The sequence below is a fragment of the Oryctolagus cuniculus genome, chromosome 10 (genome assembly GCF_964237555.1).
Source record: "Oryctolagus cuniculus chromosome 10, mOryCun1.1, whole genome shotgun sequence".
In the NCBI taxonomy this organism is placed as follows: domain Eukaryota; kingdom Metazoa; phylum Chordata; class Mammalia; order Lagomorpha; family Leporidae; genus Oryctolagus; species Oryctolagus cuniculus.
This window is the reverse complement of record NC_091441.1, coordinates 78,086,491-78,104,891: the sequence shown is the minus strand read 5'-3', so window position 1 is coordinate 78,104,891 and position 18,401 is coordinate 78,086,491. Positions and strand designations below refer to the sequence as shown.

General features: G+C 45.9%; 1 protein-coding gene across 20 annotated transcripts in view; it reads right to left on the bottom strand.

The window, feature by feature from the left end:
• FOXP1 (forkhead box P1) overlaps positions 1-18,401 on the bottom strand; it is a 464,888-nt gene that overhangs the window by 176,915 nt on the left and 269,572 nt on the right. For 6 of the 20 annotated variants that reach the window (XM_070050584.1, XM_070050586.1, XM_070050585.1 and 3 more), the window contains exon 1: positions 633-18,188. The exons of the other annotated variants lie outside the window; for them this stretch is intronic. In XM_070050584.1, the coding sequence (XP_069906685.1) occupies positions 633-818 (186 nt within the window). In that variant the 5' untranslated portion in view covers positions 819-18,188. Of the gene's footprint in view, positions 1-632; positions 18,189-18,401 lie in introns of those variants that run through there. 20 annotated transcript variants of the gene reach the window in all.

The following is an 18,401-nucleotide window of genomic DNA, read 5'->3' as shown; positions in this document are numbered from 1 at the left end:
GAGTGAGGCAGGCTTTCTCTGTCCTCGAACAGCCCCCTCCGTTTAAACAATAGTCATATAAATGAGATAATGACCATGCGTGTTTCAGCAGTCTGACTTTTATTGGCATGAAATTGGTACAAATATTATCAAGACCGATCCACAAAGGATGACAATGTCACGATGCACACGGCAGAGGACAATTGTGTCGGCGCCGAACTGCAGAGCGGCACGAGCCCGCATTCTCCCACCACTTGTGATAACAGGAAGAAAAAGAAGGCAACGCGAAACAATGTCACAAGAAGCAGAGGTTCTCAGCCGCCCCGCAGCCCACCAAACTGTCCTGACAACACGCCGCCGCGGCTTTCTTTGCTGATTACACCCCAAGACACGTCTGAAAGGCACAGTGAATCAACTAGAAGTGAGCAGGAGCCAGAGAGCTCTCAAAGCTCCAAGCAGGAAAAAAAGCCTTTGGCGGCGTGAGGAGGGTGGGGGTGGGGGGACAGAAGGCAGTAAATAAGTTGGATCATCTCATTTTGCCCTTCTGTGAATGTCTAAGCCAGAACAGAGCCCCAGTCTAAAAGTTTAACCCGGCAACCAAAAAAAAAAAAAAAAAATGTTTCTTTTTCTTTTTTTTTCCTCTGGGCACTTACAGAGAAAACGCAGAGTTTGACGGCGAGAGCTCGTACTGTCTGCCTTTGGATTTCCGTCTTCTTGCTGTAGATGGGTTCTGGCTGTTTCTGTGAAGCGGGGGTTGCAGAGTGGTAAAAAAGATGTTTGAATAAACAGGAAGTGCTGTGCGGCTGAAGCACACCCGAGGAGAAAACGCACTGGAACATTGCCCTTTGTAAGCAACCTCGGGGAGTTCTGCCTCCACAGTAGCTGGCTGCGCGCTCGCTCAATGACAAAGAAACCACAAGAATTCCTCAAGCCATTCTTCACTTTCAAAGTTGAAAGATCAGTTGGAGCTTGCAGGTAATGTTCAAAGTTGCAGTTAGCACTCGGAGAAATCTGTGAGCGCTTCACGTGCCGACATCACGCCCGGGCTGCAAGCAGCCACAGGGCGCGTGGAGTGGTGCCCTGGCTGGACCAAGCCCTGGCCACACGCAGCTCCTTCACGCACACAGGGACACGGCTACAGAGTTTTGGGAAACCTGCTCTTGAGATATTTTTGTGGTGACATTTACATAGGCAGGATGCTTTCAAAAAAAAAAAAAAAAGAAGAAGAAGAAGAAGAAAGGAAGAGAATTCAGATTTTTGCAGACTTCAGAGGGTTTTGTCACATTTATTTTTAAAGAACACGCTGTCCTGAATTCCAGGGATATGCCCTTGATCTTGCTTTCGCTGCATTTTCTTAACATTCTCCCTCTCTGTAATCAACCAAACTACCTGTTTATCTTGTCTACTTAAACACTCCTCAAGTCACCCAAAACTGATAATCAAAGTCCTGTCTTCTGTCACCTGAGGAACCTGACAGGTTCTGTAAGGAAAAGCAAACTGCTGAAGGCACAGCGAGTCAGCTTGAGAGAGGCTGAGCAGTTCAACAGCCATATTCAATAGAAAAAGGGAAAAAAAAAAAAAAAAAAAAAAAAAAAAGAGGAGGAAGAACAGGATTCCTCCTGAAAACGCATTGCTCCTGTGGCAATACTCTTCTGCCACGAAAGCAAGTGATTTGTTATTTAGCGTGGAATGCTGGACTGTCTGTCATGCAGGTGCTAATACGCAGCTAAAATAACTCATTGGGAGCTGTCAGTGGGATGTTTACACAGACCCCAATCTTTTCTTCATAGAGGGAAATTTTTTACTGGAATTCATCTTCTTTTGATCTCACATTCAAAGCAACGGCAGCTTGATAGACATTCAAGTCTGAAAGCAAATCCAGACGCTGAAGATAAACCGCCAGAATATGACAGGCAGAAGCATGTAAAGCTTATAAAAATGAAGAGAACAGCATGTCGCCTGGGCATGACAATAGCAGAAATCAAGAGACATATTAGGTGGAACTGATCAGCCACAAAAACAGTTCAAAAGGCAGATCATAGACGCACTGGACGAGGCTAGGGGAGAAATGGGAATGATCAGGTTTACCGCCTGCCTCCCTACAGAGCCCTGCACAGCCTCTCCCCCTTTAGGAGGGGTGGAGTGTCCCATGCAAATGTCGCTCTGGATCTCAGCTGGTCCAGCACAGATTCAGCAAATGATTTCCTAGCAATCCGTGTTCAGGGGGCAGAGCAAGGAGCTTGGCATGTGTTAGCACCCTGTGCTCTGCCCTGTGATGCAGTCGCAGATGGCACACGGCCTGAGCACCCCGGACGAGCCCGCCCACGAGAGCCATCTCTCAACAGCACAGCTTAAGGAGTCAGTGCTGGGGCTGGGGAGCTCCACGCAGCCCAGTTCCCTAAAAGGACTTGAACACAAGTGCTCCAGCTCTGTCCCACACAGAGGTCAGTGTTCTCCCCTTGTGGCTTTTCAGCCAACTCGGGCACTTCCGTAAGGAGACTGCGGCAAGAACTTTCTCAGAGGTGCACGACTGTTATTATTACTGTTTACAGAAAAATCTCTTATTTTCATTAAAGGCGGCGCATTTAAGGAACAGGTAATTCTCTGAACGATGTTGCACTTTGAGTTGTTTGTTAACAAACACTGAACGTGAACAGGCAGCGTCAGGCTAGAGGACAACAGAATTCCACATTATAATTTAGCCCGCGGATATTCCTGATTGCAAACACCCTCTGGGACTGCAAAGCAGGATCTTCTTTTGCAGCGAGCTTGGATTTTTAAAATTAGCGCTCCCCCCTCCACCTTTTTTGCATAATAAACCAACAGTAAAATATGGATTTAAAAACCTAGGATCCAATTTAAAAAGCTGTAATCAGTTTAGGGTTTGCCTTGTGCAAACAAGATTCCTGCGTAACTAGGTTACAAATGTAAAAAACAAATCAAACAAACAAACAAAGCAGACCGTACCAGTGTCTAAGACTGCTTTTTTAAAAGTCACCTTCTGTCGTGCCTACACAGCTATTGGATGTGCTAAAGTTGGTAATTTTTCTTTAAACTGTACTAGTTCAATCTGCTAAAGTAACCACTGTTCTTCTGTAACCTTAAAAAAAAAAATCCAACATAGTTGCTTTCAACACTTACTCCAAAAATCTCCCACAGAATATTCCATGTTGCTGTGATCATTACATTCACCCAAAACAGGGAGGTTTACCATGAAAAGAGACATGCAAATTCCCTTCTATGGTATAAAATATATTCTTTCTCTACACAGACTGCTGCCACCACCACTCTGATACAAGAAGCGACACTCCATTTCTCATGGTCATTAAAAGTCTTTTTTTTTTCCTAATCCACCACGTATAAAGACCTTCATTAGTATAATTAAATGACTGTTGGATTTTCTTGATATAAACAACTTTTGATATGTCATTTAAAAACCTCATAATAACATCATTAAAGAGCTACCATTTTTAAAAGAGAAATTGTCTGCTCAGGGCCACGGAATAGTGGCCATGCTGCAGGCCTCTCCCTCACTCTCCCTTTCAGGCTCACCCTGGACTTGAATGTCACCATAGACCTTGGATCCTGCAATGTGAAATGGCTTCACGCTAATTGCTCTAATTGCTTGAAGATGTGCAGGCAGGTGAAACCTGATCCCCGTGGCCATTGTAGAGACCAAGAACAACACTGGAATGTTTACACAGTGGTTTGATTTTAATAGACAGAAGGGCTGAGTTTAAGACAGCAAAAACACAGCTAATAGGTGACCTCTTAATGTAGTCCTTAAAAAAAAAAGACACAACAAAATACAATTTCATGTTCTGAAAGGCAGTGTCCTAAATACCAAGGTTATTTGCTTGACTCTTAGCATGAATACATGTTCCATTGCACCTGACACTTATGCCTGAAACTCTACCCCAAATACGCTTTTTTTTTTTACTTTAAAACAAAAAAGCACTTTATATGTCAGTCACCTTACAAACAGATATGACTCGATGATATTTCCAAATAAGTGCATTCAGTTACATTTTCAATTGACCACTTTTCACTTTGGCGATATTCCTTGTCCCTCAAATGGAAGACTGTGTCTCCTTGTTTATTCCTTTGTTTCTTCTGTCTCACCACCCCACCCTATTGACTTACTGCCTGATCCTTGCAGACCCCTTGACTGCTGCTAAAGGTGGGTCCCAACGCTGTCCTCTGGTCTTTGGATGAGTGTGCCTCCTGTCGGTGTCTCTTTCCTCTGTGCTGTGTGCAACTGCAGTCCCCTTCTCACCTGGGGGGCTGAGTGGCGGAGGGAGTGGCTGAAACAGCTCTTCCTTGGATATCAGTAATTTTCGGGTTCCTGTAGGTTTGATGGCAGCCACCCCAGGCCCTCTCTTCCCCGGGCACACAGGTAACCAGTGTGGATGGGAAATTCCTGATAGTAAAGGCAGGATGAAAATACAACAGCTCCTACATGAGGCCACTAGCAGAAGGGAACTCGATAGATTAGGGACTCACGCACGTGTGTGTGTGTGTGTGTGTGTACAAAAACTTGAGATCACGTAAAATGGAACTAAAATGCTTATTTTAATACAAAAATATTAAATGCATGCATAGTTTTGTTCATATTAAGTCATTTCCATGAACTTTTTGAAGACTTCTCATATGTCTACAAATTGCGTACTTCCTGTCTAGCACTGGTTGCGTTCAGATCCTATTGTGAATGTGTAAGATGGTACTTCAGAAAGTTCAAGGAAAACAGACTTAAAAATAAGTTTATTCTGCGAACAAGAGTTAGAAATTATATAGACACTAGTGTGTGTGACACAGGATGTTTCATACATAGCCAAGAAACACCATTACAGAAGGAAAAAAAGGGTCACAAAACAGTGAGATCATTTTAAGGTTAAGGTGGGCAATTTGAAGCAATGCTTTGACCCTGCGAATGAGAACAGAGGAGCAGGCAATACCCCATACAGCAGGGAGCGCTGTCTAATTGCTCCTCTGTTGGATTCTGTTGTATATTAATGTCCAATGACAAAACACAAAACGCACAGAAAGGGAGAAAAAGGTCCTTTTAAAGCTATGAAACATGTGTCATCATACACGCTAAGTAATAAGTTTAGGAGCTTCTTTGCCCGGACTACTTGTCCCCAAACACTGAAGAACAACAACAACAAAAAGAAACAAAAATAACTGCAGAGAACACCCTTCCAATCACAGCCACCTCACACGCATGTATAGACACTCATACCTTTTCCTAACTGTTACAACCTCCTATTAAGAAGTAATGCCCACCCCCCACCTCCCACCCCCTGGCCCAGGGGAGGAGGGGGAAGGAAGGGGGAAAAGCACCCATTTAAAGATTAAGTATAAACGAGTGAGTTCCAAGCCAGCAAGAGGAACAGGAGAGAAAAAGTAAACAGGCCCCCACCCCCTAACCTCAAAATAGTTCCCCTTTGAAAGCTCTAAGCAGTGAGTGCCTGGTACCAAGGGCTGCCCTGTTCACTAAAGGGTCAGCAAAGCTATGCTAAACTGACAGGTTCAGTTTACGGCAGGCCAGAACTTTGTTTGGATATACTGGCCTTGCTCACCGCCAGCTTAGCAACAGATGGCTAGAAAACTTTCATTATGTTGCACAGGACTGAACTGCAAACAATCCAGAAAACTGTGAAAAGTTTAACTCCCTCTCAACCAACGTGCCAAACCAGGGCCTGCTTGGAGCCGGTGGACCAGTGAGGGCCAGGGGGGCCGGCGGAAGGGATGGTGAAAACATAACTGCCCAAGCAAGCGGAGTCAGGGCACTCTTCCGGCTCTGAGCCGCTCTGAGCCGGCAGCGACCCACCCAAGTCTCTCCTTTAACTGTTGGAAGGCCAGACCTTATAAGGAGTTGTATCGGCTGGGCCTTATTTTATTTTCCCAAAATGTGCCGTCAGACTTCTCCCAGAGACAGAGGACTTCTCCCAAACCCCAAGCTCCCTTGCTTCCTGGCCTTCTCCAGGAGGCTGGGAGGAGCTGGCCAAATAGTCTCGCCCTAATGCCTAGATTGAAATGTGATTTATCCAAATTTGTATATGATTTAAATATTCATTAAATCGATTCAATCGCCAGGACCCTAATATCTCCTTATGCTCTGAGACAGGTTATAAATGCACCTTCAAAGGTTTAATTCAATTGGCAATCTGAGAGGTCTTATCGCCGGAAATGTGTTATTTTCATATTATTCAAGAAATGAACAAATGTGTTTTCCACAAATGTCTTTTAGAAGCTACCCTTTCCTGTTATTGAAAGAAAATTGTGTTTATTACTCCTTTAGCATAGTGTAAACTCATAAACGTCAACAGAGAGTACAAGGAAAACTGTCAACTAAATATTGTTTCCTCCATGAGCTGTTCTTCCAAGTCAATTACGCCTTTCAACTTCTGGGGCATTGTATGATAAACTGGCAATAAAAATCATTCACATTAATATACCATGGTGCCTTGCCTGCAAAAGGTAATTAAAGAAGTAAATGACTCATAAGAATAGACATATTAGCTGCAAAATGAAAGGCAACTGAGCTGCCACATAAAAATATGTACCATTAAGATACTGCATTTTCATATTCCTGTAATCAGCTCCAGTAGACTAATGCTTATTTAATCCAGTTCTGTGCTAAGTCCATCAACAACTGTTTTTTGCTGTTTTCTCCTTGACTGAACATTATGAGAGCAGGTTTGGAATAAATACTGCAATGAGATTTTTGCATACTCAATTGAAGAACAGGTTTTTACATTTTAAAATCTATTTTTCTTTCTCTGAAAAATACAACATAAAAGAGATTACTAGTGGAAATATTTTTTATACACACACACGCACACGCACGCACGGCTAGCTAGACATGTATCTCTAAATGGCAGAATGTTTCAGGGAAACAGTATTTGTTTCCAGACCCACCATTTCTGACCGGCACCACTATCAGCAGAAGGGTGTCATGTCTCTGTCTGCCAGCCCCTGGCTTCCTTTGGAAGCACTGCCTTTGGTTAATAATGTCTTTCATTAGCATTAGCAGGATGAGGGCAGTTTATCCTTTAGCAGCCGTGGAAAGAGAAGGCAAGCAAAGAGGAGGGGGCTGGCAGGTGGGGTGGTGGGCGAGCCTGGGTCCTCGGCCTTCCAGAGCTGGCTGCCTCACTGGAGAGGTCCTTCCCCGAGAGAAGCCAACCGACGCTCACGTTAGCTGCCTTGCTTTCCAACCTCTGGCTCTACACAGATGGCTCTGCTCTGCTCTTTCCAGTCCTTTATTTCCCCACGTCCTCCTGGCCCAGCCAAGCCACCAGGAGCATCCGTCGCCCACAGGGGCAGGAGAGGTTTCTACGCAAAGGCTCTGCTTCTGGAACCTCCACCTTAACCAGCGTGAGTGGCGCTGTTAGCATTTCTGGACACAGTGGATGCATGAAATTTCCTGAAGGCTGGAGAAATGCCTGTTCTTGCTGTGGGAACCAAGGCTCTTTGTTGATAACTGAGGTGGCCTAATGCTTTTGCCAATCCACTCTGGGAGTTTTAGCTTGCGGAAACTTGCTACAGCTGATGCCGAATGCCAGCACTGAGACTCAGCCTGGAAAACACGGGGGTATCTCTCCTCTAAGACTTCTGCCAGTGACTCTCCGGCTTGCAATGACTGCAGCTGGGTGATGTCCACTAACTTCAATATATTTCTTAAAGATTTATTTATTTATTTATTTGGAAGGCAGTTAGAGAAAGAGACAGAGAGACAGAGATCTTCCACCTGCTGGTTCACTCCCCAAATGGGGCTGGGGGGGCCAAAACCAGGAGCTAGGTGCTTCTTCCAGATCTCCCACGTGGGTGCAGGGAAAGGAGCAATCACTTGGGCCATCTTCCACTGCTTTTCCCAGATGCATTAGCGGGGAGCTGGATAGTAAGCAGAGACTCAAACTGGCATCCATATAGGATACCAGCATCGCAGGTGGCGGCTTTACCTGTGACACCACAACACTGGTCCTTAATAATTAAAAAAAAAAAAAAAAAAGTCTCTGCCCTTTTGTCTGTAGGATTGTGAGCTTTCAACAATGGCAGAGTTCTAGATTTCTAGAGGAGAGGCTTTCTCCCCCCGCCATGAGTATGGAAATCTCTTTGGCTTTAAAACTGATGAACAGCCAGCAGGACAATTCGAGATGTGAGGAGGGTGTGACGGGGCCCCTCAGCGAGAACCTGGAGAGCCACTCTGGTTTACGCCGGGTGTCTCCTTGGGCTGTACTGTCGCCTCAATGTTTGAGCGACACCACTCGGAACCGCCACGGATGAGCTCTGGTCCTTTTTTCTAATTAAGGAACAAAGGTTCCTGTGTGCACAGAATGGTGACGCTGTCTGGAGAGCACACGTGGAGAGATGTGAATGCTTCTAATTGCCTCAAAATGGGACTCTTAATATTTGGGAACATAATGGGATCGGGAAATAAGAGCAGTTCCAACATCCTTTACAAATAAGCCTTTGCAAAATATTGTTAGCTGTTAATAATACATCATTACCAAAAATGGAAAGTTATGAATACGATGCATGTAACCTTTGTATTCACGTGAATTAACCTATATGTACGAACACAATGATACATGAATTAGTTTTTAAAAATACATTACAAAAATAAAAGGCCCTGCTCTGGAACAGAGAGGCAAGAAGGCAGCTCCTCTGAGCCTGATATTCCTCAGACCTTAGCAGATTGGGATTCAAACGTGTAATTAGGAAAGATAACCCCCAGTTTTCACAGTCATCAGGGGCTGTGGGAAACAGGACGCTCTCTCTCCAAAGTGTTACAAATACACCACACTCCTAAATAACCCGCGACGCTCGGGAAGTAGACTCGGGACCAAGGGCAAAGCTGCTATGCAGTGAGGGAACAGTAAATGACAGACTGGCGTTCAAGTCCATTAGCTGCTATGTGAGAGGAGCACATTCACTAGCACGCGACCTGTGAAAAATCTTAGATCTCTTTAAATCTTTGAATTGGATTACTGCATTAATTCTTAAGAACTGCAATCCTTCAACCAAGTCAAATTACCCTCATTAACAGTGGAAAAACTGCCTCTGCAATAAGTAAAAAAAAAAAAAAAAAGATATTTATTACCTATAATCACTTTCACATACTTCACCTAGAAATAGGGTGAACTGACGCCACCGACTCTGCAAATGGCATTCTGGTTTTGCATATTAATTTGGGCTAAAATAAAAATAAAATGAAAGCATCTGCAGACTGTTTCAGGCATTCTTCCCATCTGCAGATACTTCCTTCTTTCCTTTTTTTTTTTTTTTTTTTTTTGACAAAGAGCAAATAGTTCCATTTCACAGGAAAGGAAACTGAGGCCCGCATGGAGAGATTCAGCCTGGTGTCTAAGCTCTCCCAGCTAATGAGGGACAAAGCAGTCCCCTTGGGTCCTCCATTCTGGGCACGTGCTGCTCTGCGGGAATTAAATCAGAAACAGACACTCACATGGCCACTGTAATGCCACACAGTGACTTCTCTGAATCTCACTCCATGAATTAACAGGCAGGCAAAGCCTAACAATAAGACCACAGAAGCTCTGTCAATTCTATCATCACACTCACTATTGCTGTTCCACCTGCCTTGAGAATTCACTGAATATGTTGTTTTGAAGGTATTTTTAAAAAAGATTTATTTATTTGAAAGTCAGAGTTACAGAGAGGGGGAGAGAGGGAGAGAGAGAGAGAGAAATCTTTCATCTGCTGGTTCACTCCCCAGATGACCACAATAGCTGGGGTTGGGCCAGGCCAGAGCCAGGAGCCAGGAGCCTCATCCAGGTCTCCCACGTGAGTGCTAGGGGTCCAAACACCAGGGCCATCTTCTGCTGCTTTACCCAGGCCACCAACAGGGAGTTGGATCAGAAGTGCAGCAGCTGGGACTTGAACTGGCACTGATATAGCACGCCGGCATCGCAGCCAGGGGCTTTACCTGCTAAGCCATAATCACGGACCCTGGACGGATTTTTTTAACAACACCGAAATGTGACTCGATCTATTCTGCTGGTATTGCTCCCTAAAATGGTCTCATCTGAAAAGTGGTAACAACTTGGACAAACTCCGGAACAATTTTGGGGACTTTCTGGAAATGAGTTCTTCAAAGCGCCATGGCCAGCAGCTCCAGGTCCCAATGCATGCTAGAGCTTGGGTTCTGCTGCTCCGTAGTGTAACCAGGTCAGCAGAGGGATGACTTCATCACCCCGGCGAAGAGGAGATGGGGTTGGGCAGAGGCAAGCTAATCTGTGTTTACTGAAACTCTGTCATGTATCAATGAATGGGAAAAGGCGAGCAGACAAGTGGCTCTCCAGACTTGATGTGAACCACTCTTTATTTTAAAGAAAAAGATTTTTTTAGCTTCCTGCTAATGCAGACCTTGGGAGGCAGCAGCGAGGACTCAAGTAATTGGATCCCTGCCACTCACATGGGGATACCTGGATTTAGTTTCCAGTGCCAAACCACTGCAGGCATTTTGGGAGTGAGCCAGTAGATGGGAACTTTCTCTCAGTCTCTCTCTCTCTCTCTCTCAAAAAACACATTAATTTTTTTTTTTAAAATGAGAAGTTATGCTCAGTGTAGTTGTAGGTGAAATGTATATATTTCTTTTTCTTTTTTTTGGATAGGCAGAGTGGACAGTGAGAGAGACAGAGAGAAAGGTCTTCCTTTTGCCGTTGGTTCACCCTCCAATGACCGCCGCAGCCGGTGCGCTGTGGCCGGCGCAGATCTGATGGCAGGAGCCAGGTGCTTCTCCTGGTCTCCCATGGGGTGCAGGGCCCAAGCACTTGGGCAATCCTCCACTGCACTCCTGGGCCACAGCAGAGAGCTGGCCTGGAAGAGGGGCAACCGGAACAGAATCCGGCGCCCCGACCAGGACTAGAACCTGGTGTGCCGGCACTGCAAGGAGGAGGATTAGTCTATTGAGCCACAGCGCCAGCTGAAATGTATATATTTCAACCTAAAGACTGAAAACCAGGCAATCTTATTTAATATATGCTGATAAAAGTTAATTAAGTGGAATATCATCTGTGATGATTCTATAATCTACTGCAACTTTAAAAAAAAAAAAACTTCCAAAATCTATCTGTTGAGATAGCATGTCAATTTCACACCAGATTTGTAGAGTCATGGTTAAAAGAATGGAGTCTAATAATGAAGGCAGTGCTTAGCAGTCTTGGTGTGTTGGGTACAGGCATTCACCCTCCTGTCCTTCCAATGCGGGAACTGTAGACCCATTCTACACAGGAGATCACGGTGGGTGACTACCAGCATGCGCCAACGTCAAACAGCTTCTAGGGAGGTCTTTAATGAGCAGTGCTTGGAAGTAAAGCTGAAACTTAGGAGAAAATCAGACAGAGGAGCTTGTTCAAATAGGGCTGGGAGGAAGGGAGATCTCTTTATTCGAGCATAAAAAATTGGCCACAGAGGGCAGGTGTTCAGCCTGGCAGTTGAGACACCCATGCCTTACATCAGAGAGCCCGAGTTCGATTTCTGGCTCTAGCTTTTGACTCCAGCTTCCTCTTAATGCAGACGCTGTGATGGCTCAAGTAACGAGGTTCCTGTCACTCACACAGAAGACTTTGATTGGCCCAGGCCCAACCCCTGCTGTTGCAGGCATCTGGGAGGGTGAACCAGTGGATGACAGCTCTGCCTCTCAAATAAATGAATTTTTAAATTTATCTATTTAAAATGATCCAGCCATTAGCTGACCTGTGTCACCCAACTGCTACCCGTGTTTGGAGGCAATACGGAAAATGTTCCTTTCTGGCTCTATCTTTGAAGAGTTTCTGTAAATCCTTGCTTTCCAAACAACGCTTTCGCAGTGACTCCATGATAACTTTGGTTTCTCTACTCCAGAACCCTTTCGAAACAAATGTTCGAGTTAACCATTCTGCTGACACCAGAGACATGTACCTTCGGTTTGCACATAAATAAAACACGTCATTTCTGGTGTCTGCTTCATTCTGAGTATGAGGAGAAATAAGACAGGCCTGGTCCTTCCCTTCCCTTCCCAACACCACATCTAGTAGGAGACGGGGTGAAGACACCAACAAATCCAGAAATAATCAGACAGCCACTGGACAGGAAGCATCAGGAGCCTTAATGAAAGACCAACCTCAGGGGCCAGCATGAGACATAGTCGGTTAAGCCTCTGCTTGTGGCACCAGCATCCCACATGGGCACTGGTTCAAGTCCTGGCTGCCCCACTTCTGATCCAGCTCCCTGCTGGTAGCCTAGGAAAGTAGTGGAGGATGGCCCAAGTCCTTGGGCCCCTGCATCCTTGTGGGGGGCCTTGAAGAAGCTCCTGGCTTCACATCAGGCCAGCTCTGGCTATTTTGGCCATCCAGGGAGTGAACCAGCAGATGGCAGACCTCTCTCTCCCCTCCTTTCTCTCTCTGTGACTCTGCCTCTCAAATAAATACACAAATCTTTAAAAAAAGAACAACTTCACCAATTTCTTGTTTTTAACCTATCCTAGATAAGTCCATCAAGGAATTCATCCACAAAGGGGTGCTATTTAAGATGAAACCACCAAGTAGAGAGGTAAGTAAACAGCCCTGGGGCAAAGGTTCAAGGACATGGAGGTTCAAGGCAGGGAAGAAATCCCCCTAACGAACCACGAGGGCCTGCGGTGTGACGCAGCAGCTTAAACTACTGCTTGGAATGCCGCTGGCATCCCTTATTGGTGTGCAAGTTCAAGTCCTGGCTGCTCTGCTTCTGATCCAGCTCCCAGCTGGGAAAGCAGCAGAAGATGGCTCAAGTACTTAGGTACCTGCCACCCATGTAGGAGACCTATTTGGAATTCTGGGCTCTTGATTTTGGCCTAGATGAGCCCAGGGCCACTGTAGCCATTTGGGGATTAAACAAGTAGATGGAAAAATCTATCTCTTCCTTTCAAATAAATAAATAAGCAAATAAATCTTCTTTAAAAAAGAAACACTGAACCCACTGAAAAGTTAGTGACACATCATGGTATTGTTTGATACTATGTTTACTTCATTCTTCTTCAGTCCTTTTAAGGAAACAGAAGTACACAGATTACAAACATGCTTTTAATCAAATGAGGTAACAAGTTCAAAATGTGTCATGTTGGCAAACAGAAAAGTCTGAAAACACAGGTGAACTTAGGTAATTCCTATGGAAAAGTCAATACCTTGGAGTTGGACCTTGCTCCCACCTTTACCTTTTTTCAACGTTGTCACGCTCTGTGGCAGGTGGAATTCTAGCACGACCCCCACCCGCATACTGATGCTTGGTATATGCGTCACTACCCAGATGCTTACCCAGGTGTTAATGGGAAGGGATTCTGCAGTTGTAATCAGGCCCCCAGTCAGCTGACCTTAAGACAGGGGCCCGACAGAATCAAACCAACCCTTTAAAGATCTGAGACGGAGAAAGTCACAGATTCCAAGAAGGAGAAAGAAACGATGTTCCAACCCCGGCTGCCAACGCAGGAGGCCATCTGGGGAGAAACGTGAGCAGCCTCTAGGGGCTGAGCACATCCTCAGGGTGACAGCTGGCAAAGGAATGTGGATCTCAGTCCTACAACCGCAAGGAAGTGAATTCTGCAAGGACCTGAGTGAGCTTCAGAGCAGGTTCTTCCCCAGGGCCTCCAGACAAGAACTCAGACCAGCTAACACCTTGACTTCAGCGTTCTGATTCTCTGCGCCAAGAACCAGTCCACTGCCCCTGGACTTCTGACTGCAGAACTGTGGTGGAGCTGCAGGGTTTGTTACCCATGTCATGAAGCAATGGGAAAATAATACATATAGGAAAAAAAGGACTCGTGTTGCCTGCCTATAAGATAGATGCAAGTATTCCTGTTACTCAGTCAGTAAGAACTCAAATGGGAGGGAAGAGAGAGAAAGAGGAGGAGGAAGAGAAGGCAAGGGAAACCGCAGGGCAGGGCCGAGTCTGCATTCCAGGCCCCATTGGCCAGCACACAGTGGCCCCTAGAGCAAGTCAATCACTCCTACCCTCCAGGCTTCACTCATACCTGTATACACTACCCAACCACTTGTCACCTAATGCTTACGGGCAGCATCACAGTGCTTTGTGTTCAAGTGACCCTCGCTTTACTTAATGAGAGCCCCAAGCACAAGAATAGTGATGCTGACAATTCAGATACGAAAGAGGCTAGAAAGTGGGTCCTTTAAATGAAAGGCGAAAGTACAGCAAGTTATTTTGAGATCGAGAGCACGTTCATGTACCTTTTATTACAGTACATCACTATAAATGTTGTTTTCATTAGTAGTTATTCTCGCGCATCTCTTATTGCCTAATTGATAAAGTAAACTACCGCGGCTGTGTACCTAAAGAAGAACAGTATATACAGGGTTTGGTACTTGCTTTCAAGCACGCTCTGGAGGTCGTGGAATGTATCCTGTGTGTGGATCTGGGGGAGGGAGACCTACTGTATACAAGGTTTTTTTTTAAGGAGTTATTTTCATCTATTTAAAAGGTAGAGAACAAAGATGAAGAAAGAGAGAGAGAGAAAGAGAGAGAGAGAGCGAAAGAGAGAGAGAGAAGTTCCATCCACATGCTGGTTCCCTCCCCAAATGCCTGCAGTAGCTAAAGCTGAGCCAGGCTAAAGCCAAGACCCTGGAACTCAATCCAGGTCTCCCATGTGGGTGGAAAGGATCCAAGTACTTGAGCCATCACCTCCTGCCTCTCAGGATGCATTAGAAGGAAGCTAGATCAGGAATGCAGAGTGGCCAGAACTTGAACTGGCATTCCATTGTGAGTTACAGGCATCCCAAATGTCGGCTTAATCTGCTGCACCACCACCCCCGCCCACATATAGGTCTTAAAATCTTAGTTCACTGCTTTCTAACAAGCAGCTCAAGCAAAATCTCCAAAGAGGATTCCCCTGCTGAAGAAGCATGAGGGCAAAGGCAGAAATCTCACCAAGAGACAGAGCAGCCAAAGAAGGAAAAATACAACCGTAGTTACTTCCTCTCTATCAGCGTTGCACAGCGAGCCTGAATCAGCGCTCCCCAAGGTTACAACCTGGTGCACCAGGCATCCTGAAAGGGGCAGGAAATGCGTAGCCTTGTGTGATCAGAGGCAGCGTTCTTTGGGCATGTGACAGAGAACACACCTGAACTGTGAAGGGTGCATCTCAGTGGCCAGGAGAGACGGGTGGGTGGCCCAGGGGCTGAGCAAGCGAATGAGTATGTCCAGGGAGACATTCCAAAGGGGCTGTGAGTGTTCAGGACCTGACCGGAGGGGCAAGGTGCTGGGAGAGAGAAACCGCAGGGGAGACTTCAGGCCTTGTAGATCCCAGGCACAAGGTGAGACTCTCGCACGTTGATTTTCCAGGTACAGATTCATAGCATCCCCGGCACGGGCAGGATGAGAAACAGCTCCGCCACCCCAACCTGTGCCCATCACAGGACACAACCCCATGCACTCGAATCCTTGGCAACCACCCATGTGTGTCTCTATGCTACAGGAGGGAATTCAAAAAATTCAAAGACAATGGAACTGACATATAAGTTTAGGGAGCATTTAGCCTAGGTGTTAAAAGATACTCTATGTCCTAATACGTATGTGTGCTTGGGCTGCAGTCCCACCTCCAGCTCTTGATTCCAGATTCCTGCTAATGCAGACCCTGGGAGGGAGTGGTCATGATTCAAGTAGTTGAGTCCCTGCCACCCACATGGGAAACCTGGACAGAGTTCCCCAGCTCCCCAGGTGCCGCAGGCATTTGGGGAGTGAACCAGTGGGTGGTTCTAATAATAACAATAAATTAATACAATAATAAATAAATAATAAATTAAAACAATTTTTCAAAATAATCTTATTTTGGCATAAAACCTCTTCTATCTATGCAAACCCAAGGTCTTCAAAAAGTTCACAGAAAATGTGTAACTTTTATGTTAGTCATTTTAATAAGCATATGATGGTATCTTATCTGATTCTCCTCCTTTCCTGTGCACCAGGATGTCAGTTTGCATTTCCCTGATGTCCAGCAATGTTTATCTTTGAATGTACTGACTTGCCTTCCAGACACTTTCTTTGGTGGAATTTCTGGTCCAGCCTTTTGCTCACAAAAGGTGTTTTTGGTGTTTTGTGTGTGTGTGTGTGCCTTTGTTTCACTGTAGACTTTCAAGCATTTTCTGGTACATGAATTAAGCATTTTATTTCATAAAATCAAAGAAGCACCTTCAATACTAATTTAAAAATTGAGATTGGTTCTCTTTATGTTAATGAAAAGATTGAAAAAAATTGAGGCCTACACTGAAATATTTCTGAAAAACACTGTTCAAAACACTAATTCTCTCTAACAGACATAAGTTTGATGATCCATGGCAGGATGTTGCCATTAGGCTTCACCTTTAACACTCTGGACTTCATGGTATCTTTTTAATGTTCTCCATCACCCATCGGAAGAACTGAATTCCAGTTCCAGCTAGATCTCACTGTGGCAGGTCTTAGGCGGCTCTCGCGCTAATTCGTAGTGATGGAGTAGACCCACCAACCAAGTAACTAACACCCTCCTTCATGCAGTCAACAGGTGCACCGAAGGCTCCCGGGCTACGCGTGGTCACCCTACGATATAACGAGTGCCTAAGTCCACTCAGGCTTGCAAGCCTCAAGATTTTCAAAACTGGCCCTGACCTACCCCTATAATGAGAATCTTGGATTTCCTGCATTTTGATTAAGCAAAAAAAGTTCTGTCCCAACTATCATTTTAGTGTACAAGACAAACGCTTACTTCCACTTAAGGAAGCTGCTCCCTAGATGTTAAAGAGAGAGAGAGAGAGAGAGAGAGAGAGAGAGAGAGAGAGAACAGCTCAAGCATTCTTTAGATAATCAACACACAACTCTTTTTTGGTGATGCGACTGAAACATATTTGCTTCTAGTCAGTGGCATATGTTTGCAGTTCAGAAAGTTCTCTCCTATGAAGTTAGGGAAGAAAGGCAGAAAGAATATTAGGATGGCAACAATGCACTAAGAAACAAAAATACATGAGCCAGAAGCAGCCGTGAGCAGGCCCACACAGGAGGAAGGCCCGGCACTGGCATGGTACGCGAGCTAGGGTGCAACAGTCCCTTCGGGTGACGCTGCTAATGCTGTGACTAACGAGGCCATGCAGAGGTGATGTCTTCCCGTCCTCTGTTTCCAGTGCTGCTGAACCATTCCAGGTAATAAATCAAAGGCGCCAGGGTGGCTATTTGTATGGCGAGATAAGGGAAATTAATTTCAATGCCCAAACATGCACCTCCTTCTATTAAAAAAATGACTTAGCAACACCAGTCCTTTTCACGGGGGTGTCTTGGGAAACCACACCAGCAGGGCCAGGTCGCCCTCTGAATTGTCAAGGGAGATGCCGCGCTCTCTTGAGATCAGAAAATCAAGGAGAGTTAGCACCGGCAAAATGCAGAGCAAATGAATAAATAAAATGTTGATGAAGCCAAACATCTTCATGGAAAGGGTGGTATTAACACACTGCCTGAAGCCACGTTTTTTCAAACCTTCAAAAAGAAAACCCTCGCGATGACTTAAAAACTATTCCCACTGTCTCGTTTTCATCAAAATTCAGAGTTTAAAATGTATAAAAATGACAAGACCAGGGCTTTGGACAAGAGCATGGCAAACAACAGTGAGGGTTCCAGGAGAGGCCGCAGCCGGCGCACAGGGCTGAGGCACTGGCTGGAGTACGGAGTGAAGAGAAAGTTCGAGAAAAGCCCGCGACGCCTCCGCGGCCCCTGGGGGTCTGCCACCTTCCCCGCGTGCTGCGCTGTGCGGGAACAATGCAAAGCCATCCATCACGGCGAGCACGGCACTGCTCTGTCTGCTGGCGCCAACCCAGCCAGGTCGCCACCGTCCAGTTTTCTTTTGAACGGACCCCATACGGAGGCACTGTCTGCTCCAGGTTTAACTAGCATTTAATCCAGACGCCCGAACCGCCTGGCGTAGCGGCCGCAGCAGCTGTGCCTTACCGCTCAGTAGGAAAAGTCTTAGTGAGCCGGTGGCCACTTTGTGGGTCTGAGCTACCTGAGCACCTTTCACCTCTGAAACTCTCTGTACTTCCTGCCCCGCTCTCCGCCTCGCCCCAGGCTCTTCGGTGCACAGCAGCCAAAGGGCCCTTTCAAAACGCACCCCAGACGGTGCTGCTGCGAGAAAGACTCCCCCTGCACCTGCAATAGGCCCAACGCAAAGGCAGTGGCTCAGCCCACCTTGCTCGGTGCCTTCTTCTCTGTCACCCTGCTTGCCGGCCAGCTTTGCAGCCCCTTCTACGGCAGGGCTGCCCCTTGGTTGTGAACGCCTTTCCTTCCACGTGGCCACAGCTGGCCACCAGGAAGCCTCAGCTCAAGTCTTCACACCTTGGAGGTAACACCCCAACCAGTGTGCTTCACCATCCTCTCGGCCATTCCATCGCCTAGAAACTTCGCATCACGCTTCT